The sequence below is a fragment of the Lissotriton helveticus genome, chromosome 4_1 (genome assembly GCF_964261635.1).
Source record: "Lissotriton helveticus chromosome 4_1, aLisHel1.1, whole genome shotgun sequence".
Taxonomy (NCBI): Eukaryota; Metazoa; Chordata; class Amphibia; order Caudata; family Salamandridae; genus Lissotriton; species Lissotriton helveticus.
This window is the reverse complement of record NC_136063.1, coordinates 2,099,140,128-2,099,167,335: the sequence shown is the minus strand read 5'-3', so window position 1 is coordinate 2,099,167,335 and position 27,208 is coordinate 2,099,140,128. Positions and strand designations below refer to the sequence as shown.

General features: G+C 44.4%; 1 protein-coding gene across 4 annotated transcripts in view; it reads left to right on the top strand.

Moving 5' to 3' along the window:
- Nucleotides 1-27,208, top strand: part of SMARCA1 (SNF2 related chromatin remodeling ATPase 1) — a 2,556,005-nt gene that overhangs the window by 1,107,679 nt on the left and 1,421,118 nt on the right. For all 4 annotated transcript variants that reach the window (XM_078688758.1, XM_078688761.1, XM_078688757.1 and 1 more), the window contains one exon: nt 20,574-20,729. In XM_078688758.1, coding sequence (XP_078544884.1) covers nt 20,574-20,729 — 156 coding nt within the window. The remainder of the gene's footprint in view (nt 1-20,573; nt 20,730-27,208) is intronic.

Genomic DNA, 27,208 nt, shown 5'->3' with positions numbered 1-27,208 from the left:
ACTGCCTCCCCTTCGAGGCGACACCTCCAGCCATGCCACCTCAGTACCACCGCATGTCGGGGGATCACTTGCCACTTCTACAGGAGGAAGTTACGGCCTTCTTGGTCAAGGGGGCCGTCGAGCTTTTCCCTGTGCCAGAAGTAGGACATGGTTGCTATTCCCACTACTTTCTGGTACCCAAGAAGGGCAAAGGAGGCCTACGCCCTATCTTGGACCTTCAGAGCGTCAACGGCTTCCTCCCGAAGGAGAAGTTAAAGATGCTGACTTTGGCTCAGGTCCTGGCTGCCCTGGACCCAGAAGACTGGATGGTAGCGTTGGACTTGCAGGACGCATATTTCCACATCCCCGGCCTGCCGGCCCACCGGCGTTACCTGTGGTTCATGGTAGGCCACGAGCACTTTCAGTTTACCGTACTCCCCTTCGGCCTTACCAGCGCCCCACGGGTGTTCACGAAAGTGATGGCGGTGGTCGCAGCTCATCTGCGCAGATTGGGGGTTTCAGTCTTCCCCTATCTCGACGACTGGTTGTTGAAGGCGGGCTCGCCCCAGACAGTCGTCTCCCACCTCCAGACTACGGCCGACCTCCTGCACTCGCTGGGGTTCTCCATCAACGTGCCGAAGTTACACCTGTGTCCCTCTCAGAACCTCCTTTTCATCGGAGCGGGTCTGGACTCAGCACAGTTGCGGGTTTATCCCCTGAACAGCGGGTTCGGGATATTCAGGCTCTGATTCTGATCTTTCAGCCTTTATCCCGGGTCTCGGTCAGGTTGACGCTGCGGCTCCTGGGGCTGATGGCCTCCTGCATCCTTCTGGTGCAGTACGCCTGATGGCGGCTGCGGGCTCTGCAGTGGGAACTGAAGTTTCAGTTGGCACAGCATCAGGGCAACCTGTCCGACCATGTCCGGATCTCGGAGGGCACTGCAAGACAGTTGCAGTGGTGGCTCACGAACCGCGATTGGGTCAGCAGCAGATATCTCTCCCTACCCCAACCGGAGCACGTACTGGTGACGGATGCGTCCCTCTTGGGATGGGGGGGCCACATGGGAGAGAGGGAGATCAGTGGCCTCTGGTCTCCGGCGGAGTCCCGGCTCCACATCAACCTTCTGGAGCTGCGGGCGATCCGGCTTGCACAGAAGGTATTCCTTCCCTCTGTCCGGGGAAGATCTTGTGCAGGTGTTCACGGACAACACCACCGCCATGTGGTACTGCAACAAACAGGGCGGGTCATGGACCCTTTGTCAGGAGGCTCTGCGCCTCTGGCAATGGCTAGAACACCAGGGCGTCACCCTGGTGATTCAACACCTGGCAGGTTCCCTGAGCGCCAGGGCAGTCCAACTCAGCCGCCGGTGCATGATGGATAACGAATGGCGTTTGAACTCGGACATGGTGCAAGGCCTCTTTCAGCAGTGGGGAGAGCCTTGGTTAGATCTATTCGCCACCCAAGAGAATGTGCAATGTCATCAGTTCTGAGCGTTGGAATTTCCAAGGCGGCACTCACTCTGAGACGCTTTTCGGCGCGAGTGGAGCTGCGGTCTGTTGTACGCCTTTCCGCCTATACCACTTCTGCCCAGAGCGCTGAAGAAGATCAGGCGTGACCGGGCCCACGTAATCCTTGTGGCTCCGGACTGGACACGAAGATACTGGTATCCCGAGCTACTCAGCATTTCAGTCGATTCCCCAATTCGTCTGCCTCTTCGGGAGGGCCTTCTGTCGCAGCAGCAGGGGACGGTCCTCCACCCGAACCTGTCCAGCCTCCACCTCCATGGATGGAGATTGAGCGGCGGCAGTTGAGGCCATTTGACTTGCCTCCTGAAGTTTGTGATGTGATTCTGGCAGCCAGGCGTCCTTCCACAAAATCTGTATGAGCCTGAAGGTGGAACAAATTTGTGGCATGGTGCGCAGCAAAGGCTGTGGATCCACTCTCTGCCCCCCTTTCTGAGGTTCTCCTCTTCCTCCTTTCTCTTGCCCAGCAGGGCTCTGCTTTGGGCACTCTTAAGGGCTACCTCTCTGCCATTTCAGCCTTCTTGAGGCTTCCTGATCAGCCTTCTCTTTTCAAGTCCCCTGTTGTAAATAGATTCTTGAAAGGCATCACGCACATGTTTCCTCCTGTTCCTTTTGTGATGCCTCAGTGGGACTTGAACCTTGTTCTAACCTATCTGATGTGCGCTCCTTTCAAGCCACTTCACAATAACCCTCTTCGTCTTCTGACCCTTAAGACTGCATTCCTAGTTTCCATCACCTCTGCCAGGAGAGTGAGTGAGCTCCAGGCTCTATCTTCTAAGCCTCCTTTCCTTTCTGTCCATCTGGACAAAGTTGTTTTAAAAACTCGTCCTTCTTTCCTGCCCAAGGTGGTTACAGCCTTTCATATCGGGCAGTCCATCACCTTGCTCACCTTCTTTCCGCCTCCGCATCCTTCGGAGGAGGAAGAGAGGCTCCATCGTCTGGACCCAAAACGTGCGCTCTCCTTCTGCCTTGATCGCACACGCCAGTTCAGGGAGGACGACCAGCTCTTTGTTGGTTACGTGGGCGCGAAGAAGGGACGGGCGGTGCACAAACGAACCATCTCTCGGTGGGTCGTGTTGTGCATCAAGGTCTGTTACTCCTTAGCTAGAAAGGAGCCCCCTGTTGGGCTAAGGGCCCATTCCACTCGGGCCACGGTGGCTACTACTGCCCTGGGTCGGGGAGTCCCCTTGCAGGACATCTGTCAGGCAGCTATGTGGGCCTCGCTGCACACATTTGCTAGACACTACTGCCTGGACAGCCAAGTCCGGAAAGATGGCTCCTTCTGCCGTTCCGTTCTCCAGGACTTTCTGGTGTGATCTTGGTTCGCAGAACCACCACCGGGGTTGGTATTGCTGGGGTATCTATTCTAAGGTAAGGAATCTAACACTAACCTGTTTCTTTCAGATGCACAAGTTATTTACCTTCAGTAACGATATATCTGTAAGAAACAGTAGTTAGTGTTACATTCCTTACCGCCCCACCCATCCTCCCCGTTCTGCGAAACGATATCTAGGGTTAAGGACATCCCTTTCAGGGCCCTAGTTTCATGGCACCAGTGTCGGTCTCTGGCATGGCTCTGCATTCCTGGAACGAAAAGCTATGTACAAGAACTGTCGTTAGCGCGCGACTGTGGCGTTTAAGTACCCCAACGACGTCATCCCGGCTATCACGACGCCGACGACGGAAGCGGAGCCGCAGACGAAGCCTACCGACGCTCAGGGGTACTTCTATGAAAAACTTTCCGGATCCAATCTGAAGCCTGTGGATATTCTAAGGTAAGGAATCTAACACTAACTACTGTTTCTTACAGATATATCGTTACCGAAGGTAAGTAATTGTGCTTTTATTCTATTTAGACAGAATTTCCCTAGTTTTGGCAAATCTAGGGACAGTACAGCATGAGTCTCGCCTTTCTTATAGTCCCCTTCTTTTTAAAAAAAAGAAATTTTATTAGGAAAAAAATATACAAACAGCAAGGCAAGGATTACATTACACGAAGCACCAGTTCCAGACGGGGAAGGAAGAGAAAAACAATACAATGAAATCAACAGTTAATGTTAGGGAATGGGAGGGGGGAGGGCAAGGGTAAAGGAGATATTTATACAATAGAAGAATCAGAATGCGGGGTCAGGGGGAAAGCGTTTCAAGGACTCCAGGGCTCTTCCAAGGACCCCAAACTCTACACCACTTTCGGGGTCGACCCCGGGCCAAATATACTGTTTTTTCTCTAAGCATGCACCAGTCCATGTTCTCTTTCCACACTTCTACTGTAGGTGGCCTTTGTGAGCCCCACAATTGAGCAATGTCTCGCTTGGCAATCATGTTCCCCAGGGCCGCCCACTGAGTCTGAGCTGCATTGTAATCTGTGGGCTCCCAGACATTCAATAAACATCGTCTGGCCTCCGGCAAAAGGGAAATCCCCGTAACGTCCTTCATTATATCATGTACCCCATTCCAGAAGGTAGCCTCCCCTCGACACTCCCAGATAATATGGAGAGATGTCCCTACCTGCCCACATCCTCGCTTACACAACCCCTCCTCGGAAAAGCCCATGCGAACCAAATGTGGGCCCGTGACGTATATCCTATGGAGAATCTTTAGTTGAACAAGCCAGAGTCGAGCTGGAATTGCGATCTCCTTCAGAGAGGAGATTGCTGATTGCCAGTCCTCGTCATCCAGCTCTAGGCCGTCACGGGTCCACAAGTCACGAAGATGTGATAGGAGGCCTGAACTATCATTTATTAATGTCTTGTAGACTAGGGAGATTGTGCTGTCCGGCACATGGCCGTCCAGCAACCTATCTTCAAGCGGGGACGATTCGGGGACCACCTCCCCCTCCGGGAAAACAGATCGCAGCGTGTGACGAACCTGGAGATACCGGAAGTATTCCGATGCACCTAACTCGAACTCTTTCCGCAATGACTATAACGATTGAACCTGACCCTTAACCCAGAGGTCTCCCACCTTACTAATACCAATAAGGTCCCATTTATCGAACCCCTTGGTATTCCACAGTTTACCGAGTTTATCAGAGTCAAAAAGCGGGGTTGCTCGAGTCAAGCGATCTTTCCACCCCATGGAACTATTTGCGTCCTGCCACAGGCGTACAGCTGTCCTGGTAGGTCTCGACAAATCCTTAATCACCGAGTGAGAATACAGCGCTCCATAGTAATTACCCCCAGGTAACATCCATCTATCCATGGCAAAGGCGGGATTCAATTCGGGACCATATAGACTATGTTTTATGGCACTCAGTTGAGACGCCCAATAGTAACGTTTTATATCGGGGAGAGCGATACCTCCGTCGTACCATGGGAGTGTTAATTTAGCTAGCGCGATACGAGGTCTCCCGTCCCATACCAACTTCCTCTGAAGATCTTCAATTGCCCGGAAATAGCTAGCCGGTACTACATCAAGAGTATTTTGGAGAGCATAAAGAAAATGAGGCATCGACATCATTTTGAAGAGGGCCGCACGGCAAAGCGGGGACAGCGGAAGCTTACGCCAACCCGCGACATCTTGCTTCAATCTAGAGAGTGGTGGGAGGAGATTTTGCCCATATCGAATTGCAGGGTCCAATGTTATATAAATACCGAGGTATTTAAACCCCGTTTGTGCAATCTGGATGGGACAGTTTTTCGGAAGAAGAAGAACGTTGCCAGAAAGGACATACAGATAGGATTTTGACCAGTTGATAATGAGGCCAGAATTCCTACCAAATGAAGTCAAGACATCGCACAAAACCATCAGTGATTTCCGGGGCGACGTCAAGTACAATAAGATATCATCCGCATAAAGCGAGATGCGATCTTCAAACTCCGAGGACCACCGGATACCCTTCATCGAGGGCTCCCATCGAATCCATGCTGCAAGGGGCTCAAGTGCCAGGGCGAACAGGAGGGGCGATAAAGGACACCCCTGACGAGTTCCCCTCCCAAGACTAAACGGAGCAGAGACTCGGCCGTTAACAACAATTTGTGCAAGGGGGTCCTCATAGAGGAGTCTCACCCAACCGATAAAACTAGGACCGAACCCAAATTTAGCCAAAGCGGCCCATAAATAAGGCCATTCCACAGTATCGAAAGCCATTGTGGCATCCAGCGACGCCAAGATGGCCGGCTCACACAACGTCGCGGCTCTCGCGAGAACCCCGTTCACACGCCGAAGATTAAGGGCAGTGTTCCTGTGTGGGATGAAACCGGATTGATCCGGATGTATCAACTCACTAATAACAGTGATCAATCGGTTAGCCAACACTTTCGCAAGAATCTTAGGTTCAGCGTTGAGAAGAGAAATAGGTCAGTACGACGCACATCGATCTCGCAGTTTCCCCTCCTTGTGAATCACCACAATAGTCGCTAGAAGCTGAGCACGGGGGAGAGAACCACACTCCCGAGATTCCAAAAACATGTCACGTAGATACGGCGCCAACTTGTCAGGCCGCAATTTATATAGCTCAATAGGCAAGCCATTGGGACCCATCGCTTTCCCCGAACGCAGGGAACGGATCGCAATAGCCACCTCGTCAGCCGTTATTGCAGCGTCCATATGTTCCCTGTGGATATCAGAGAGACGTGGTAAAGCGATATCTCGCAACAATAGATGTCAGTCGTCTTCTGGCCTGTCCGACACGGAGGAGTATGCTGTTTGGAAGTGCTTCGCGAAACACTGAGCAATTTCTTTAGGACCTGAGACCCGAGCGCCACTAGCCACCTCGACCACAGGCACCATCCGACTAGTTCTATCTTTCTTATCTAGCCACGCTATCAATTTACCAGCCTTATCACCCACATCATACAAACTTCCCTGCTGCTCCCTACTCCTGACCTTAGCCGCGTCGGTAACCAATGCCCTGTATTCAAGTGGTTTGAGCCTTAGAACATGCGTCGCAGCACGGGTGACCCCCCGCTCCAGGTCAAGCTCCAAGTCCGCTATCTCCGTCTCAATCCTAACAACCTCCTCATCACGTCGTTTCTTAACATCCGCTATCAACGATAGGGCCTGACCCCTGAGGTAACATCCGCTATCAACGATAGGGCCTGACCCCTGAGGACGGTCATGAAAGCCTCCCAAAGCGATACGGCAGACGAAACTGAACCCTCGTTTTCCAAGAAATACAGGTCGAGAGCTTTTATCAGGGCAACACGAGTTTTAGGGTTACGGAGATACCAAGGGTTAATCGGAGCGACCCGTCCCTCGGTCCCCGAGTCTGACACTATCCCACAGTGGGGAGTGGTCCGAAATTCCCCGAGCCAAATACCTGGCCTCAGCGATAGTGAGGGCCTGTGCAGACGGCACCAAAACATAGTCAATCCTAGAGAGACTACCGTGAGCGCCCGAAAGGAACGTATACTGCTTCTGTGTGGGGTGAAACAACCTCCAACAATCCACCAGTCCCAAAGTGTCCAGGAAATCATGAAGCCAGTTCTGTGCTCCCCTCAGGTCCCTGGGAGGGAGCCGATCCTCCAGCCCGGAAACCACTGCGTTAAAATCACCACCTAAAATCAATGACCCCTCAGGGAGAGCGAGAATAACTCTCCCCAAGTCTGCAAAAGTGGTGGACTGCAAACCAGGGGGGACATATACAGAAACCAGGGAAAGAGTCCGGCCCTCCCACCTACCCGTGAGAGCGACATAGCGCCCCCGATCATCTATGACTGTGGAGTCAATCTCAAACGGGAGAGAGTTTTTAATGAAGACACCGACTCCCCTGGAGCCAGAGGAAAACCGAGAGCGGGCGACCAAACGATAACCCCTCCTGTTAAGAGCATGACAAGTATTACCAATCAAGTGCGTCTCCTGAAGAAGGACTACATCAGGGGAGAAACGCTTCAACAGTTGCAACACCACCCCACGTTTTATCCTATCCACGAGCCCATTCACAGTCCAACTTATCAATTTCAGCCCACTACCCCATCCATAAAGAGAAAGAGGCTCCAACCCTTAACAGAACCCGTCACTTCGATCAAACAATCTAAGGATACATAGCCTTGCAAAAAAACAAACACACACCCCAACAGAACCCCCGGTCCTTCCCACCCACATCCCGTTACAAAACCCCCCACCCTGCACCCCTGCTCAAGACTAAAAAGCCACCCCAACTTGCAGTGTGCCTGTCTCCCCCACATCTACCTAAACTACAAAAAGGAGGAAAAGGACCCACCAATGGCCCCACAACCCCCCCAATGTCCCATTGATAAATTATCAGGATTATCGAACCACAGTTTGAGACCAACAACAGAGCCCAGAGTACCAAGCAACCGGAGTTTATTCCTGTTCCGTAGGTCCACCTTCTGCCCCGCCAGACTGCTCCTCCGGTGGATACTGCTTTGGCAGAGCGTCCAACCAGTCAGAAACCACTTCCGGGCTATCGAAAAAATAAGTCCGCTCTGCATATTCGATTCGAAGTTTGGCTGGGAAAAGCATGGGGTATTTGAGACCCATGTCGCGCAATCGCCTCTTCACCCCCAGAAATCCAAGTCTTTGCTTCTGGACCGATTGAGTGAAGTCCGGGTAGAAACTGATGGTAGTATTCTCGAACTTTGTGGGGCCATCCATCCGGGAGGCCTGCAGGATAGCGTCTCTATCACGAAAATTTAAAATTCTCGCAATGATAGGCCTCAGTGGTGCACCCAGTTTCGGCCTTCTGCCCGGAACCCTGTGGGCCCGTTCAACCGCAAAAAACGTACTCAGTCCCTTAGGTGCAAGGTGGTTAACAATGAGATCCTCCACAAATAGGTCCACCGCTGGTTCCGTGGCTTTCTCCGGAACCCCAATAATACGAACATTGTTCCGCCTGGCCCTTCCTTCATAATCCTCCAGACGACGTGCGAGGATATCACTGGTAGTTCTCAAGCGACCGACTTCAGTCTGTAGACTAGCGACATCACCCGTCAGACTGGAAGTCTTAAGATCCAAAGATTTGACTTTTTCATTAGTCTTCGCCAAGTCTGTACGGATCAAATTGACGTTGATTGCCACAGTATCAAGCTTATGGTCGAGAGTCGCTATTTGTTGTCCCAATGTGGACTAAATCCCCTCGATCGTGGCCATTACATCCTGTAAGGTCAACTCAGTCGCCGGAGTCGGTGGGCCTTTCAATTCTTCCTGCGACCTACCCGATCCACCGGGGGATCCCTTAACTTGGGCATAGCGATCCATGCTATTAGTCTGGATATAGCCACCTCGCCGAGTGGTCTTAAGTTTCTGCGTGGCACCCTCCTGTTTCCCAGTCATTGCGGGCAAAAGGCGGATCTGGGCCGATGAGACAATGCAGGAAGATGGCGGTCTTCGTCCCACCTCGGGCTGAAGGAATCACAGCTGGAGGGCACAGGCCGGATGGTCTCAAAGATCAGCACGGCGATGAAGAGTAACACTCGTGGGTGACACAGGGCGGCAATACTCGGGGACTGGGGTGGGCTCTTCACCAGTCACAGGTCTTCCCTGGAACAAGATCGAAAGTGAAAGTAACCAGACCGGACGTCCCAACCCCCGCAAGCCGATGTTGTTCAATTACTGCTCAGGCACCATGCCAACTCCACAGCCGGGCTTCAGGTAGACGTAGGCCTCAATCTTCGGAGCTCCGTAACACTGGTTCCCGGGGTCCGATTCAGGATCTGAAAGCGAGTTGCGCCTCACTCGCGGTGCACCTTCACGGAGACGTCAATGAGGAACAAGATAGATGACAGGATAAATGCGGGAGGGGACGAGGGTCTCGGGAGCCCTAAGCTCAAGCGGCCATCTTGGTTGCGCGCGAAGCTCCTCCTCCCTTATAGTCCCCTTCTAAAGCAGCCGATGAAGGTGCATGTGACTTTTGCTCAACGGCTTTCTTTTGGAAATCCTGCCTTCTTTCTTCTACTAAATTCAAAAAATCTTTTTCTTCATCACAGAAAAGACATGTAAGGTTGTTTTTATGCACATGTGTTATATCTATGGGATTCATTGTTAAGAAAAATTCACCCATAAATTCTGCATTCATACTACTAAGTACAGGGTGTAAATTTCTACGAATAGGAATTTCTGAAAAGACTAAATCCGTATTACTATAATAGTATTGCAATTTACCAGTAGCATAAAACAAACTAGTCATAACTCTACAAGTTACACCAAAAGTTAATGGAAGCTGATGGTATGTTACACCTTCGGAAACAGCAGTAGATAGTTTCATGCAAACGTAACAATTACTCACATCCATTGTATCTACGTATTGGTACAGGAGTTTATTGAATACATGTAATGACAATCACTACTTGATTTGTCATGATAATACATTCTCTTATCCGTTAATCTTAAATGTCTAGTCTTCTTTTAGTAACCACACTCACTCTCTCATTAATATTTGTGTTATTCTGAGTATTAGTTACCATTAGGACAGATATCACAACTGTTAACAATACCCACATTAAGATTAGTATTGTAACACTACACAAACAACATTTAACACATCTCAGTTTTAAACTAGATTTTGGATGTTCCGTCACCTGTAATTCTGTCATTATAGTATCTAAGTTTTATTTCTAATTTTTTTAAAATTATTTTCTAAAGAAAAATTGTAAAATTGTAAAAAGGTAAATTCTTTGTGTGATCTCACACTTCAAAAGATTTCAGCTTTTAATCAGTTATTTTTTCCTTCCGATCTTTTCTTCTTTTGGTTGATAATCTTCCCAATAAATCCACCCTTTTGTATAAAAGTATTTTCTTTAAGGTGGTCTCAGTTCCCTTTCATCAGATCCATCAACAATGCCACTTTCTGGTTCTCCATTTCGATCAAGATTTTCAAAATCTTCGAGTATTATATAGGTCCACTCTGGAGTCTTATATTTTTTACTCAGTACTCTTCCTCTCTTTGACAATGTTAATGATCTTCTTCTTGATTGTTCTTGCTCTATCTAACTGGACACCTCATTTACCTGTTCTAATTCTTTCCCTGTTCTCCTTTTCAGAATGTATCTCAGCCTTTTCACTCCACTCGGCCAGTAATCACCCTTCCTGACCCTTTTTGACTGTATTGCTTTTTCACCTTCTTCACCTATTTCAAGTGTCCTTTTATTTTCCTCTTCCTCTTGGTTGGTCTCCTTCTGAATTCCCTACTTTTTCTTCTTCTATTGTTTGTTTTTGTTTTGGACTCCCTACTTTTCTCCTTTCTTCTTCTGACTGACTGACTGGCTTTGATCTGAACTTTCTCCAATTTCTTTCCCTCTTCCTAAATTAACTGGATCTGAATTTTCTATAGTGGATTCTTTTTCTTTTCCTTCTTGCAGTTGAATTTGATCTACGTTTTCTGCAATGTATTCTTCTTCTAATTCTAACTGAGCTGGATCTTGGTTTTCTGCAATGAATTCTTCTTCCAGTTCTGACTGAGCTGAATCTGGGTTTACTTCAACGGTTTGTTCTGGTCTTTCAAGTTCAAGCTCTCCTTTGGTCTTTACAGCAGTTTCTGCAGTCCCAGTAGCTGGTGCCCCCTCGACTTGACATGTACTTGGTTGTTCGTCGTCAATGCGCTCTTCAGAGTCTGTTTCTCTGGTTCTTTCGACTTCGCTACTTCCAGCTTCTGGCTTTTTGCTTTGTTCTACCAGTTGCTGCTATTGTCGTTCAGGTGGACTTGGGACTCTTTGGGTATGACTGGAATGGATCCATTTTGGCAGACAGGCACACTTTACTGCTTTGTCATAACCAATATGATTTGATGTGATCCTTTCCACCTGGGTTCCGGACACGATTTCCTTGTGTGATTTTCACCACGACCCAATCTCCAGGACGCAAATCATGAGCTTGGTTTGGTTGTGCTGTGGTTGCATCTTCTCCAACCTGGTGAGACGCAGAACGTACCAGATCAGCTAGTTCCTTAAAATAGTCCAACACTAGATCAGCAGTTATATTCACCAATTTGTTGCCAGGTTCACGTGCCTGTCTCATTGTTCTTCCCATGAGATTTCCATGTGGACTTAATCCTATTCTTTGGTCAGGAATGCTTCTAAGAGTCATCAATACATGGGGCAAAGCATCAGGCCATTTCAATGAAGTGGATGCACACACTTACCCTAACCTGGATTTTATTGTGCCATTTAACTGCTCAACCATTCCAGAAGCTTCTGGTCGATAGGCACAATGAAATTTCTGCTCAATTTTGAAAGCTTCACAAATCAATTTAATTATCTCATTATTAAAATAAGGTCCTCTATCTGATTCCAAAGTGACTGGAAATCCGAAATGAGGAATGAGCTCTCTTAATAGAAGTTTGGCAACTGTGAGACTGCCATTCACCTCGTGGGATAAGCTTTTACCCATCAAGAAAACAGACACACAATGACAAGGACATCATTCAAACTGTTGCACCGTGGCAACTCAATAAAGTCTAGTTTCAATCTTGTAAATGGTCCTTCTGCTTTTCCAATCTTTCCCCAACTGACCAATATCTTTCTCCCTGGGTTTTGCAGTTGGCAGGTCAAACATCTTTTGCAGAGACCATCTGCAACTACCCTAAACTTTGGATGATACCATGTTTGTCTGAAATGTCTAATCATGGCATCCCTCCCAACGTGTGTGGTTCCATGATATACCCTGGCCATTTGTGACAACAAACTATCGGGCAATATTGGTCTACCATCTGGACACACCCATGCTTCATCGTCAGCTCTTCTTGTGCAACCTGTTTTGGTCCAGTGTTTTTTCCTTTGTGTCTGCCTTATCCTGTAGCTGTCTAACTTCATCCCATGTTTCAAAAGCAGAGAAAACATCAGTTGGCAATTGATAACTTCTTTTTCCATCCCTCTGTTCAAAGACATTGTATTTCTCACACAAAATTGTCCCACTTTGTCTGCGTACCGATTACTCAATGTCACATAATCATTTCCTGACTGATGTGCGGCACATTTGACCACTGCAATTTCTTTTGGCAACTGCAATGCTTCCAATAGTTCTTTAACATCTTTGCCATTCCTCATTGGAGATCCTGAAGAAGTCAGAAATCCCCTCTGTAGCCACAATTGTCCGAAGTCATGCACAATCCCAAAACCATATTAAATGTCCGTAAATATGGTTACTCTCAATTTCTTCCCTACTTTACAGGCTTTCGTTAAAGCGTACATTTCAGCTGTTTGTGCAGACTTCACTCCTCTTAGACAGGAAGCTTCTATGATACCTGATACAGTACACACAGCATAAGCAGACATCAATTCTCCATTCTCCCTTCTCAAACATGACCCATCAACAAACAGTACAAAGTCTGACTCTTCCAATGGAACGTCAAGGAGGTCAAGTCTAGGCTTTGTACACATCCAGTCATGATCAATTTCTTCCTTCACTTCTTCACAATAGGAATCGGGCAACATGGTTGCTGGATTCATCAGTGTGCATCTTGTTACACTTACATTTTCAGCACCCAAAATTACTCTTTCATATTTAGTCAGCTGACTAGGGGTCTAATGTTGAGTACGAGTCCTTGTTAAAATGATCTCAACTGAATGTGGTACAAACACCTTTATAGGGTGCCCCATCACAATTGATTCACTCTGTTCCAGACTCACACAAGTAGCAGCTACTGCTTTCAAGCAGCTGGGTAATGCCGCAGCTACTGAATCGAGAGTGCAGAAAAGCATGCTACTGGACATCGTGCCAATCCATGTCTCTGGGTCAATACTGAAAGTGCACAAACTTCCCTTTCACAACAGAACAAAGCAAACTCTTTTGTATAATCTGGCATTCCTAGTGCTGGTGCTTGACACAAACAACTTCTCAATTTTATGAATGCTTCCTCACTTTCTTCACCCCATTCAATCCGATCTATCATATCCTTTCGTGCCAACCTTATTAAATGTTTTGCAAGTAGTGAAAATCCACTTATCCACTGACGACAATATCCAACCACTCCCAAAAACATTCACACTTCCTTTTTAGTTTTAGGCAGGCTCATTTGTAGAATCACTTTTATCCTTTCTTTTGTCACCTTTCTAACTCCTCTTTTTATCTTATGTCCAAGATATTGAACTTCTTGTTTGCAAAACTGTCATTTTTCTAGGGTCTCCTTGTGTCTTCCTTATGCCAAATGGCTCAGTAAAGCTATTGTGTCATCAATGTACTGCACCAGAACTGAATTTCCAGGCATCACCAAATTCTCTAAACATCTTTTTAGAACCTGCTTGAAAATTGAAGGACTCTCTGTGTACCCTTGAGGAACTCGGCACCATGCCAAAACATGGTCTCCAAACCGGAAAGCAAAAAGATATTGGCTATCCGGATGCAATGGAATTGAAAAGAATGCTTGGCACAAATCAAACACTGTATACTAATGGGTGGATGGATGGGTTTTTATATAGCACAATATCACCGCCAGGTCTCAAAGCGCTTTGCATTCGGAACCCGTCCTGGTTTTTCCCTGTGAGATAGCCCCTACTGGGTATCCCCAAGGTGAAAGCCAGGCATCCCGCCGCAGGGGGCCGTTGTGGAGATTAAGCAAGCTATTGCCCAGAGTTGCAGAGTGTGAACCTGTGATTCGAGTAGGCACCGAAGCGAGAATTACCGAAGCGAGAATTACCGAGTCCGTGGACATTTTGGGCTCAAGACCCTGCCGCGTCGGGAATTGAACCCTGGTCCCGGGCCTGATCTCAGCGTCCGGGTCTGCCTCCTCTAACCAGTGAGCCACACTTCTCCACAATGTGCATCCCATAGTATCTGATAAAGAATCACTGCAGGGTTTGGTACTACAGGACAACAGGGTACTACTATTTTATTTATTTTCCTCCAATCTTGCACTATTCTATATTTTCCACTAGGTTTTTTAAGTCCTATGATTGGTGAATTTCAAGGACTGCTCAATATTTCTTTTAGAATACCTTGTTCAATCATTTGATCAATTACTTTCCTTTTAGAAAGGTAATCACTTGATTATATTTCTTCATTACTTCCTCTGAAGGCGCAGCTGACTTTGCTTCTCTAGGATACTCTTCAGTTGGCCAATCAACTGTAATTTTACATTCTGTCCACAAATCGGTGGGTGCCACTATATCAAACAAACAATCCAAATCTTTCTACAAATCCTTTGAAACCTTAACAAACGTCTCTACCTGCTTGTACCATGCAATTGGTTTCTCTTTCAATCTAGGGAAATCATTTGTAAAGGATAAAATATCCTGTCTACTCCATGGAACATGAACATATCCACCACCAGGCACTTCTCTCATAGGACACATCCTTTTCACCTGGTCTGCCTCCCTCAACGGAAATGTGGATATTTCCTTTGTAGCTGCTTCATCTTTCTTCCTTGACCTTCTACTTCTCCATTTATCTGCGTCTCCCCATGTCTTCAAAATGTGTATTAATTCCTTTATTTGCAATCTTATTCCTGATGCATTCAAACTTTCTAAGTCCTTCTCAGTAAATTCTGATCTATAGGGTTTTTGTAGTATTTTTGATTTCTCAATATCTATTCCAAATTCTAAAGCTGCTTCTGGAATCTTATCATAAAGATTCTTCGTCCTCCAAGTTATACTTTTGCACAAAATAACAACTCTTCATCTCCATATGAACCTAATCTGTCAAGACCTATCGTACCAATATTCATTTCTTCCAAGTCTACCCTCAACTTGCTTACATCTATAGTTTTGGGGGGCGTTTTTTTGTTTTTCTAATCCTTTTGCCCATTCCTCCAGATCTTCAGGTGAAAATCCGGTAGAATTTCCTGCCACTGGAGTGACAGTTGGTACTTTCCTCCTTGCATCTATGGGCGAAATTCTTTTAGGGGTCTCAGTCACCGTCTCAATATTTGGGAGATCTAATAATGAAACATTCAAATCACTTTCACTAGTTTGATTTTCTAGCATGACTATCTCCTTTATAGTACTATTGTGTGTCACTACCACATTGTGTGATTCCGGTGTACCTCGTTTATCACCATACAACGGAATAACAGGACCAATAGTCACTGGTACTGTAAATACTAAAGCATTGAAAGCCAACTGATTTATTTTCTGAATTATATCTTCTTTTGTTTTGTTCAATGCATCCCTCTCTTTTTCTTGTGTGGCTCGAATAACTGTTGAATCATATAGAACGTGTGGAATCAATGGAGTTCCCATCATAGGGGCACTTAGAGTTGTATCCCTAGCACTTTCTTCATAAGGCGGAGGTCTTTTTTCTAGAACAACTCATCATCAGACTCATCACATCCTATTCCTGTCATACCTATGTGTTTTGTTTTTTCCTTACCTTTACTCCCTTTCTTGTCTTCAGCCACTAATACTGGATATAAAGCCTCCGTTACTACAGCCCTTGTTCATCTTTTCATTTGGGCTCCTTGAGTGTCAAATGGGTACCTGGGTAAAAATTCTCTATTTATTAATTTGCCTTCTCTGTATTTTTCTCGTTCAAATGCCCCAACTTCCCATTCTTCCAAAGCCTCATACTGTGTTAAGCATCCTGTTTCTCAAATTGTGCAGAATCCTTACATTAAATGTTCCATGTTCTGGAAAAGCTAGAACACCATCACCTTTTGTATACTCCACCCAATTCTCCAATCACACACACGTATGATATCCATTCTCCATCATCATAAAGGAAGCTGGCGTATTGGGAGGTGGCATAAGAATTCCCTCCCTAGTCACTATGCGTTGTCCTTTTTAAAGAAATTCTTAATTTTATTAATCAGTTTCATCCTTCCGATTCTTGCAATTTAATTAATTCAGTCGGCAAAATCCCAAAAGCTCTTCCGTATTTTCACAAACCCTGTTCGTTAACACTCGACCTATACCAGTGCGACTCACACCAACAGTCCAATCAGGGTTCACTATGTGTTCCTTTCTTCACCCAACACCAGCACACTACCTGTCTATTAACCAATCAGAGCTTACAACACACCCACTCGTCTGACCAATGCTGCACGGTTTTCTGTGACGTCAGCATTACTCCTACTACTGACCCTCTCTTTACAATCTGCAGTTTTCTCACGCCCGGTGCTTCAACCAATGCCAGCACGGCTCTCTGTGACGTCAGTATGGCTCCTGCTACTGACCCTCCCATTACAAGGTAATGCGACAATATATTTTCTAACTTTTCTTTATAAAATTGTGTTAGTAGCGACGTAAAAACAGAGCTACTCTGTCTGCTCCACTAAACCAAAGATAGTTTCTTCACTTGCTACAAAGAGAAAATTCCTTACGGTCACTACGAGTAAAAACCTCAGTTTACACTTCACTTAAGCTCGGGGAGAACCTGTTACTTCTCTAGGAATACTCCTCTTCTGAGTAAGGCCTAATTTCCACAGGTGAGCCCTTTGCTATCTCTCACACCCTACTCTTATACAATATAGTCCCTAATATAATACTGCCAGCCCTGCGTAGGTTCTCAGTATTATGACAACAGACGAGTAACCTTCTGCAGTGTGATTTCTATTTACCACACACTTCTAAATTCCATTCCCGGGATTCCCAGGTATCTCTGTACCTGTGCTTCCAGACAACATAAAACTCAACGCTAACTTTTTAATGTTAAACATATAGTTAATAATTGAAAACAATAATTACTAATCAATAATCATTACTCACCAAACTAATCGATAATAACCATTGCTCTGCTACCAGAAAAACTGATCCAGCAGAAGCCCAGGGATGGATTAACACTTCACAGTCAACAACAAATTCAAATTGGGCCCATGGACAGATTCAAGTTTCCTGGCTGTTCCGCTAGGGGTCAAGTTTTATATTCACTTTAAACTTGATTAGTCAATTCCTAACTAATCTTCACAGATCAACACTCTTCCTTTGGTCAATGGCCCATTAGTTGAGTAGATGATGGTGATATTAACAAATTAACTAATTATAACCTACAACTTTCAATAAAATAATCACAGACTCTGGGTAAGATTCATTAAATTGTATCTAAAAACTCAGTCAAAATGAACGCTCATTTGTACAGATTCACAGTGCAAATTCCATCAACTTTCATGGGAGAGAAAATGCCATCTATCAAATACATTCAATTCATAAACTCATTCAACAATTCAATGAATTAGGAGTGGATAGATAAAGAGACAGAGGCATAATAACTCATACATTTGCAAAAGATGTGCAAATATAAGACAGAATAATAGTTAACAACTGGTGAAACGGGAAACCCAACCCTCTGGTCAAAGGACTGGTGGAGGTCTGCTGATCAAGAATAAGGAGACAAAGACTTTGACATAAGAAATGGACGACGTAGGGTATGCTTTGGTGCACTCTGAGGGATGATTTCATCAATTAATCCCCTTAGGTCATGCACTTCTACCAGCTACTAGGGCACCGTCCAACCCCAAACTATCCAAACAGGTACTCAAAAAATGAGCTGGGAGTGCTATTTTTTTTTTATAGAAAGTATGATTATTTAATCACAATTGACACGATAAAATCAATGATTATCAAGCAAAAGTTCATCAAGAAAACAATATAATTCTTGTATTCTTAGTATATTTCTTTATACTGCCAACAGCCGACGCGTTTCGTCCTGGAGATAGGACGTCATCAGGGCTGTAAATGTAAACCCAAAATGTATATATATAAGTCAAATTACACATCTTATTATATTGGTAAACAAAAACGAAAATGTACATGTGTTGTTACAACACCATGCAACCTGGTGCCAGTAGGGTAACAATATTACATGACATTTTTATAATATTTACTCGAGAATCAAGAGATTTAGCGGGAGTTTTTATATACAAAGACACCTGTGCCATATACATACCAAACATTTATTATATTACATGTGTTTGACATACCGGGATAGTATGGGCAACCTGTTCGAGATTCTACTCTAATGGCAAATATGATGCCATGTGGTTTACATTGAATTATGATCAACACGATAGGGCTCACCTTAAAAATAGTACTATTTCGATGCTTCCAAATCTGCAATGTTTCAATTCTTTAAATGTAGGAGGCTCCCAAGGTCAATTGTCAAGGCCTACCGGCCCAAATGTACACTATTGATAAAAGAATCATAAACAGATGTTAATTTCTCAAATATGTGATTCTCACTGTTCACCACCCACTCCTACTCTATCCCATGTTAAATTCTCTTTCTTTAAGCAGAAGCATTAGCAGCAACATCTTCTTTTAAGTTCAGGCAAGCATATGCGAGGCACGCGGTGCATCCAGAACTAAGGGTAGTAATACTTGCGCATGCGTGAGAGTTGCCCTCTCATACTAGTTAATCACATGGTTATTTCCGTATGTTCTGGTTTGCAAATGCGCAGACGCATTTTCGGTTTATAGTGGGATTTGATTGCGCTGCAAATTATTTTTTGTTATTTAAGCATGCAGAAAGCTCTCTTCCCCCGTATGTGAATGTCATGCGAATGTTAATTTTCACTACTTTTCTATATCTAGAGGTTAGTACCTATTAATGAGGAATTGATCAGAGCAAGTTCCGTTTTCTTGATTCCTTGCTCCATCAGGGTGATGTAATTAATAAATGAGTTTTTACCTCAGACCCTGAATATTGGGTTAAATAGGGAGAGAAGCGGCAGTTTAAGTTCACCAGGTCAAAACAGGCCCTCAGCCAAAGAGGACTTAATCCATTTCAATCTACCTAGCTAACATCCACACACATGGCTAGTACGTCCTGAACAATCTGCAATTCCCAATCAATACCCAAATAGCAGTCTTAATCACCAGTTCTCTAATTAAAATCTCCTGCAATCAGTAAAAATATATCTGTAATCTTACAATTAAGAAAAATGCATATTAAAAACAAATGAAGCAATATTGTGGCAAAATACATGATATCCCGAGTGAAGTACTCGCACTTGCTATTCACCCTGAAGCGAAAAGATGCGTCCTGAATATGTGGGAGCCTACGAACCTAAATAGAAAACGTAAACGTAAACTCTGGGTCACTTTGGGTCTAATGATTGCAATGAGAAACATTGAACACATGTGGGGAGCGACCCATCCACCAAAAGTAAAAGCCTGGAAGATGGACATGGACTGGTGCATGTTCAGGGAAAAAACAGTATATGTAGCACGGGGATGCTCTAAAAAGTGGTAAATGATTTGGAGTAATTGGAACGCTTACCAAGGTAACATTTGTAACCCCCCATGTGCCTCCCACCTTGACGATCCACCGTCACCGTAATAGACGTATTCCCTGCTGTACGACTACTGTGTACATGTTGTAAATGTGATATTTCATGTAATACTGATTTGCTTCCTCTTTACTGTAAGCTGTTTATCAATTCAATGTCTTTAATAAAACATTTTTTTTTTTTTAAATGAAAAAAAATAAAAAAAGAATTCATCTGGGTTATTAACTGGGCTACATTATGTGAAATCAATTACTTGAGAAATGTATGGTAACTAATATGTTTCCTGCGCATGTAGTGATTACTCGTATGCTAGAATGTTAGCTGAAAAAATGTCCAACACAATTGCAGTGTACCACAGTAAAAAAGATGCTCTTAGACCTGTTAGCAGGAAAAACTATTGCAAATATGAAGAACGTTTTTTTGTTCTTAACTTAGACATAGGCACATCTGGTTAGGCATACATAGTATAAACTCGAGGATTCACATTGACCTCAGGCCGGAAGCTGCGGGAAGTACCGTTTAGACAGTCCCTGTGGATTATAGACGAAAGCATGCATTTCCCACAATGCACAGTGTACTTGATACAGTTCAGTGTTCGTCTCACAAAGTACAAAACCTCGTGGCCAAGAGGCAACAGAGCCCAACCAGAATGGAGGGGAGCACGAAACAGACAAAAAATAAAGCCAAAGGAAGAAGGGTGGTGGAAGGGAAAGAGGAAGAACAAAAGAGGGGGGCGGGGCGGGGTGATCAGCCCCGGTAAGTACAAAATGAGATATCAGGCATATGCACTTACCTCAGTAGGCAAGCTAAGAACACTCTCTTGCAAGACTTCTCCCGAGGGTCGTTGTTGCTGGAGTTTCGGTTCGTTAGGATGTGTCCGTAAGGATGACATAAAGGCTTCCCATGTGGCTCTAGGCTAATTATGAAGAATGTTTGATAACTGTCAAGGTCTCAATGTAATTCTAGAGCTCATTAATGTGCTATTAAGTGTATGTATTCTTTTATTCTGATTTTAGGCTGCATTTATACGCGACGTAATGATGCCTGGAGAGTGGGACGTATGTGTTACCTCATATGAAATGGTTATTAGAGAAAAATCAGTTTTCAAGAAGTTTAATTGGAGATACTTAGTCATTGATGAAGCTCACAGAATAAAGAATGAAAAATCGAAGGTAATTTTTTTGAAATCACTATTCTGCGGGTGACCTGAAAAATGCGCATAGTACTATACGACTTTATCTCATTCCTTGTATATAGGTTTATAATCTAGTCTATTACCTAAATGGACCACGACTGTAAACAACAAGACATTTTCTAGTTAAACACTTTACAGTATTGGTTAATACCATTTTGTTTCCTACCAGTGGCCCACATTACTCAAGCTTCCCATTCAAAATGTTTCAATTCTTCCCTGTACATCTTCCTGACCACTGTCAAGTTGAAAACTCGTTGTAGTTGGTGTAATTTTGTTCAAACCTTCAGCTTCTGGAGAATGTAATCTCGTACTCATTGACTTTGAATTCAATGTGCATTCTAACCTAAATATAATTAATTTCAGTTTATTTTAATTGGCATTGTGCGGTCCACTCTGGGTTAGCAGTCCTGGTGCATTGGAAAAACCTACTTATACTGCCCAACACTTACTGATTTAGACCTGTTTCTCTCGAAGATAGGCATGTCTACAAAATGTTGTATAATGGTTTTCTTGAACCTCACAGTATCTGGTGGACAATTTACTATGTAAATACTTTTTCAGCAGAACTACTAACGATTGCTGTGGGAAAATTATTACAATTTAAGAGCATGTATCCTTGTTCAGTTCAGTTCATACGTCTTTATTTCGATTTTTACACCATAAAAGACATCATATAAAAATACATATGTAGTTCATAAAAACTCAATACATAATCAATTTATCAATTTTGGATATTCACATTATCCTCTATACATCATTAATCTGTTAAAACTTGATTAAATTACTCAAAAGAAGTACAGAAATTCATTCATAATTAAAAAAAAAATAACTTCTCTCCTAATCAAATGGCCGATGGGAATCTAGCTCTGATAATCCATGCCCACCCTAGAAATGTTGCCACACCTATAGTTACACACTCTGAGGTATTTGTTCTTAAAACCCAGAGAGCTTCCGTACACACCCGTGTCTTAATCCTCCAACAAATGGGTTTTAGCCATTTGCACCGGGGGGCGGAATATGCAGGGCAGGCAAAGAAGATGTGACCAATAGACTCCCTGTGGCCACTACACCAAGGACAGAACTCTGATTGCTGGCCACGCCATTTGTGTGTAAACATCCTTACAGGTAGCGAGCCAACTCTAAACTGGTGATAGAATTTTCTGTCCAAACTTCTGATAATGGTATCCCAAAAAGACTCTAATCGAGTGTCTACCTTATGACTCAAAAACAAACCTGTCAAGTTTACAGACTGTGATAACATGACTGATTGTTCTTTTACAGTCGCCCAGTATAATAATAAAAATTCATTGTTTCCCGGATCTGACCATTGTAGACTTAGACCCATATTTCGCAATATAGACTTCACTTCGCGAAACCACAGGAGATTTCCTGACCCTATGATTGATCTTAGATCTAAAATTTCTTTAGCAAATAAAGCCAGTTCCGGTGTAGACCATATACGTCTCTACAAAGCTACCATCCTGTACCGTGCTAAGTCTTTAATAGTATGACAGCCCATGTCTAATACTAAAGGTTGAATCGGGGTTGATTGTGGGAGACTTACCAGGCTACGCAGAAACTTATTTTGAATTTTGGCCAAAGGAGCAAGATCCACAAAGCCCCATAATTCTGCACCATAAAGGATTGCAGAACGTATCTTTGCATTATAAATTTTTAATGGTGGCAGTATCCTTTTAGTTTGTGAACATCGTTGCTCCTTTAGTAGACACCCCGTTAAACGAGCGAATTTTAAACAAAGGGCATCGATCTGCGATTTCCATCGCAGCCTGTGATCTAAAATCACCCCCAAATAGGTCATGACATCCACCTGTTCTAAGTCGATATCGTTCATAGTAACATGGCTCCGTTGTGGTCTGTTTTTAGTTAAGACCATAAATTTAGTTTTGAACACATTGATCTCTAGATCATTTTCTTTACAAAAGTCCTGAAACTTATTTATCGCGGTCTGTAGACCCTTTTGGGTTTTATCCACAATTAACGTGCCATCTGCAAAGATGAGGAGGGGAAACTTGGTGCCGCCCAAGACAGGCGCGTCAGTAGGCGTGTCTGCTAGGAACTGCACTACTTGATTAATGAATAATAAAAACAGGGTTGGTGCGAGAACGCACCCCTGTCTTACGCCACGTGTTGAAGGAATCAAATCAAATACTAATGGACTATACTTACCAATAGCCCATATACCAATACAAGTAATAATAATTCAGTCGGCAATGCAGAAGGTTCAATCGTTTATTCATCAAATACAAGCCCTGACAGGGGAGCCTCAGTCTACACGACCCTCGGAAGTGGGCAGGGGAGACTGACTACATGTTCAAGATACAAAGCATATATACGTTTCATGCATCCACAATGCCACCTTACAAGGAAAGATACAACTTGTCAGTAAGTCAAGAGGAATACCCATATAAGGCACAATTGTTTTGCTAGTAGCCTAGGCCTAAGCTATTCCGGGGGCAGGTCAGTAAGGTGCCTCCCTGTCTATCTATAGCCCGGGGAGTACAGGAACGGGCTCTGCTAGAATGTGCGCATCCCACAAGAAGGGCAGGTGTGACCTTGGGTTTACTTGAGCTACAAGCTAACAAGTGGAGTTGGCGGCCTGACTGGCCTACGTGGTTTCGAGCAGAAATCACGATCACGTGATTTCAGGGAAACGGCACTTGTACATAGAGAAACAAAACAGAATGGCTCCGGTCATATCAATAGGAGCATACGAGCTAAAAGTGAATCATTGGTTATTATGCTACTTACAATGAACTCTAATCATATAATTATAGAGTTGCAGGGTTATATTGATATATATTAGGCCAACAACAAGTGTTTATCGAATTTAGATCCCATCAGACGGCCCTTTTGACCTACTATAGCCAATATAACTCGATTTATTCCACAAAAACTCCCTCATCGATCTGCATAAGATTCGAAACCTCCTTTTGGATCATTTGCTTTTCCACTTTGGCCTGGCGAGAAAAGTTTAAAGCGGACGTTATTCTGGTAGCACAGAAAGAGCAGCGAGCCGGACCACATTGGAGACATAGGCAACAAGTAAATATTATTCCAAAAGCCCCAGCTAGCACCATAAATATTTTCCAACCCCAAGTAGCCAAAAGACCAAAAAACAACTACTAAGGGACCAGGTACCATTATCCGCATGTGCTTCGCTTGCTAATCGATGTAATTTTTGTATTGCAAGATGAATGGTAGGGGCCGAATCAGGAATATACATACAGCAAGAGCTGCCGATCACGCGAAAGGCTCCGCCCCTATCGGCGAGGAATCGGCGAGGATGACGTCAAGAACCATCCGGTTCTGAAGCGAAACAAGCCTCGTCGCGTGAAGCTCCACAGTAATGTTTGTTAAGATCCCAGTTGTGGTCTGGACCACGTTCTCAACTATCCTGGACAAGCATCTTATACTGCGACTATTAAATATAGGTCCCCAAAAGGTGGTGAGACCTTTGGCGAAATCCTCGAACTGCTGCAGGGAGGTATCTGTCTGGTCGGTACTGTCAGTATCAAAACTACTAATGTTTTGGTTAGCTACTACACCCCTCCGGACTAACTGATGTGTTCTGTGATAGTCAGGTGGGGCAATATAAACTGGAGGGTAAAGGAGCGAGAGATAGCAACGTCCTGCCGATCCCCTTGGGAGCCAAGTATACGCATTTTCACCATACACAAAATATACATCTGGAGGGGTAATCATAGGTGGGGTACTATATACCTGCAAGGTTTATGTATAATTACATCTACTCTTTCCTACCTTAACATGGCCTCGGCCTTGTATGCAAAAGGGGGAAGTAGTGTTAATAATGGGGATCGGTAAGGCTTTATCATTCGTGACATTTCGTTCTTTAAAATGCTGAAAATACATAGTGTAATTGAAAAGTTCAAAATCCTGCATTTCCTCTTGCAACCAAGTCATATTCTTATAATCTGTATATACATTCATGCAAGCATTGGGATCTAGGGATCTCTCTCCTCCATTTCCTTCTGCATCAAATCCTTGATGTTGTGCTATATACTTCAAAATGGCTTCATAATCTCTTTCAGTATATATTTTTGGTTCAGCTACATAATGAGAATACATCAACGATAATAATTGGAACCAGGCTTCACAGCTAGCTAAATAAGACAACGGTAGGGAAATGAATAATTCATGCTGATGCATTACTGATGGAAGTAACCCACAAACCCAACAATTTGTTTTGTTCGTGGTGCTATGAGTCTGATGCAACATTTCGATAAAAGCATTTTTCACATAAGTTTCTCTATGTCTCGCCTTATGAGGGGGCAAAAAGTAAAAGAGGTGTTCTTCTGGGGCAACAGTGGTTCCTAGCAGTTTCTGTACAGGATGTTGGAATTCTAAATATACGAATACACACATCAAAATCACTGTGATTATAACAATAAAAGCAACGAATGCCACCTTCACTCTGGTGGGCCATCCGGAAAACAAATGCATATTATCCACATATTGTCTAGGAGCTAGCGGTCTTTCATCCTCCATTGCAAAAGGAAACATTCTCTATATAAGTCCAAATCTAAATCAGTCCCTCTCTATAAGTCCAAAAACTATCTTTGTATCCACAAAGCACGCACGCCACCAGAGGGGTTCTTCTTCCCACTGAGGGATCTTCTTCCCTGTGTCCGTTTAAAGCCTCACAGGTAGGCTTCTTCCATTCATCAAAAAGGAAACAACGTTTCCCCTTCCCGTAGAACAACCGCAGCCCTTAACTCATTCTTTCTTTCTGAACAGAGCCAATTAGCACAGTGTTCCAGGCTCTGAACGTGCTCAGTTTAGTGTCTCGCTCAGTACCCCAGTAAATCTATCTGATGTTTTTCAACTCAAGTCTTTCCCTAATTCCTACCATGAGAATCAGGGGTACCGCGCTGTTTTCGTGGCCGAAAGTCGTATTTACAGCGACCAGGCTGCTCCTGGTCAGAAAACAACTCTGTTGCAAGGGTATTAGATGCATTCGGATCCTGTGATGCACCAGAAACAACAGCCTCCGCTGGTCGAGCCGCCGCCCTTTCACCTGGGGGCAACACTTCACTTGGATGCCCCTTTTCTTGGGCGTCTGAAAAGGGCACAAAGCTTTGCAGCAATTCACCTTCTTGGCTCGAGATTCCTTCACGGTTTTGCAAATCAAAGGGCAAAGGTAGCGGCAGGCGTTTCAGGTGACTGATATGGATCCAATGCTTGCGTCCATGCACTTTCACAGCCGACCTTGTTGCAAGGATTATTTGATAAGGGTCAGACCACTTTGGTTCCAAACTCGATTTCCGTTGATAATTCTTCACCAGGACGCACTGACCCGGTTCCAACCGATGTCCAGGACCCTCTGGTAGCGGCCGCAATGTCTCGGATACCTGCTGATGAATAGAACGCAGATCTTTAGTCAAAGCATACAAATAGTCTGTCATCAAAGGATAATCAATATCTCTAAAACACCTGGGCCTAGGGACTCCCCACACATTAGCAGGACGGCCAAAAATTACTTCGTAAGGTGATAACCCAGTCCTCGTGTGGGGGGTTGTTCTTAGAGACAATAACTCTAAAGGGAGTGCGCCAGGCCACTTTAATCCAGTACTGGCACAATTTTTGCCATCTTTAATTTCAACGTGCCATTATATTTTTCAACAAGACCAGCTGATTGTGGGTGCCTGGCTGCATGAAATTTTTGCTTAATCTGCAAACCATCACAAACACTTTGAACCAACAGGGAGTTAAATTGCGTCCCATTATCGGACCAGATAATCCGGGGCAAACAATAGTGTGGGAAATATTCCTTAACAAGGGCTTTTGCAGTTGCAACCGTGGTGGCTTCTTTGGTAGGGTAGGCTTCAACCCATTTACTGAAAGCACAAACCACCACTAACACATATTTCAAATTGTTCACTCGCTCCATTTGTATGTAATCAATTTGTATGACTTCAAAAGGCAGGGATGGTGGTGCAAAATTTCCACTCAGAACAGATGCTCTGCCCCCAGGGTTGTAACGTAGACACACATGGCAGTATTTAACTACATGCGCTGCGGTCTTAGGAATGTTTGGGTTATTCCAGACTGCGTCCAATACGGAGAAAATACCTTTTGCTCCTATGTGGGCTGGGCCATGAGCCCTGGTCACCACAGCATATACCAATGCATTAGGGAGTAACCATCGCTGCTTCTCAGTTCGATCTATCCAACATTCATTTTTGTCTAATTTTCCTACTTCCTGTTCCCATCTCTGTGCCTCGTCTATGGTAGCTTCTTTTTGCAACTCTTTTACACTTTCAATGGTATTATCAAACACAGATGTTTCCGCCACCCACCGAGCCGAAGCACTAGGAAACATGGGAGTCATCTTAGTTTGGGCTGTTTCTTTAGCTTTCGAATCGGCAAAAGCATTTCCCTTTCCAGTGGAATCAATGACTTTCTTGTGAGCGCTGC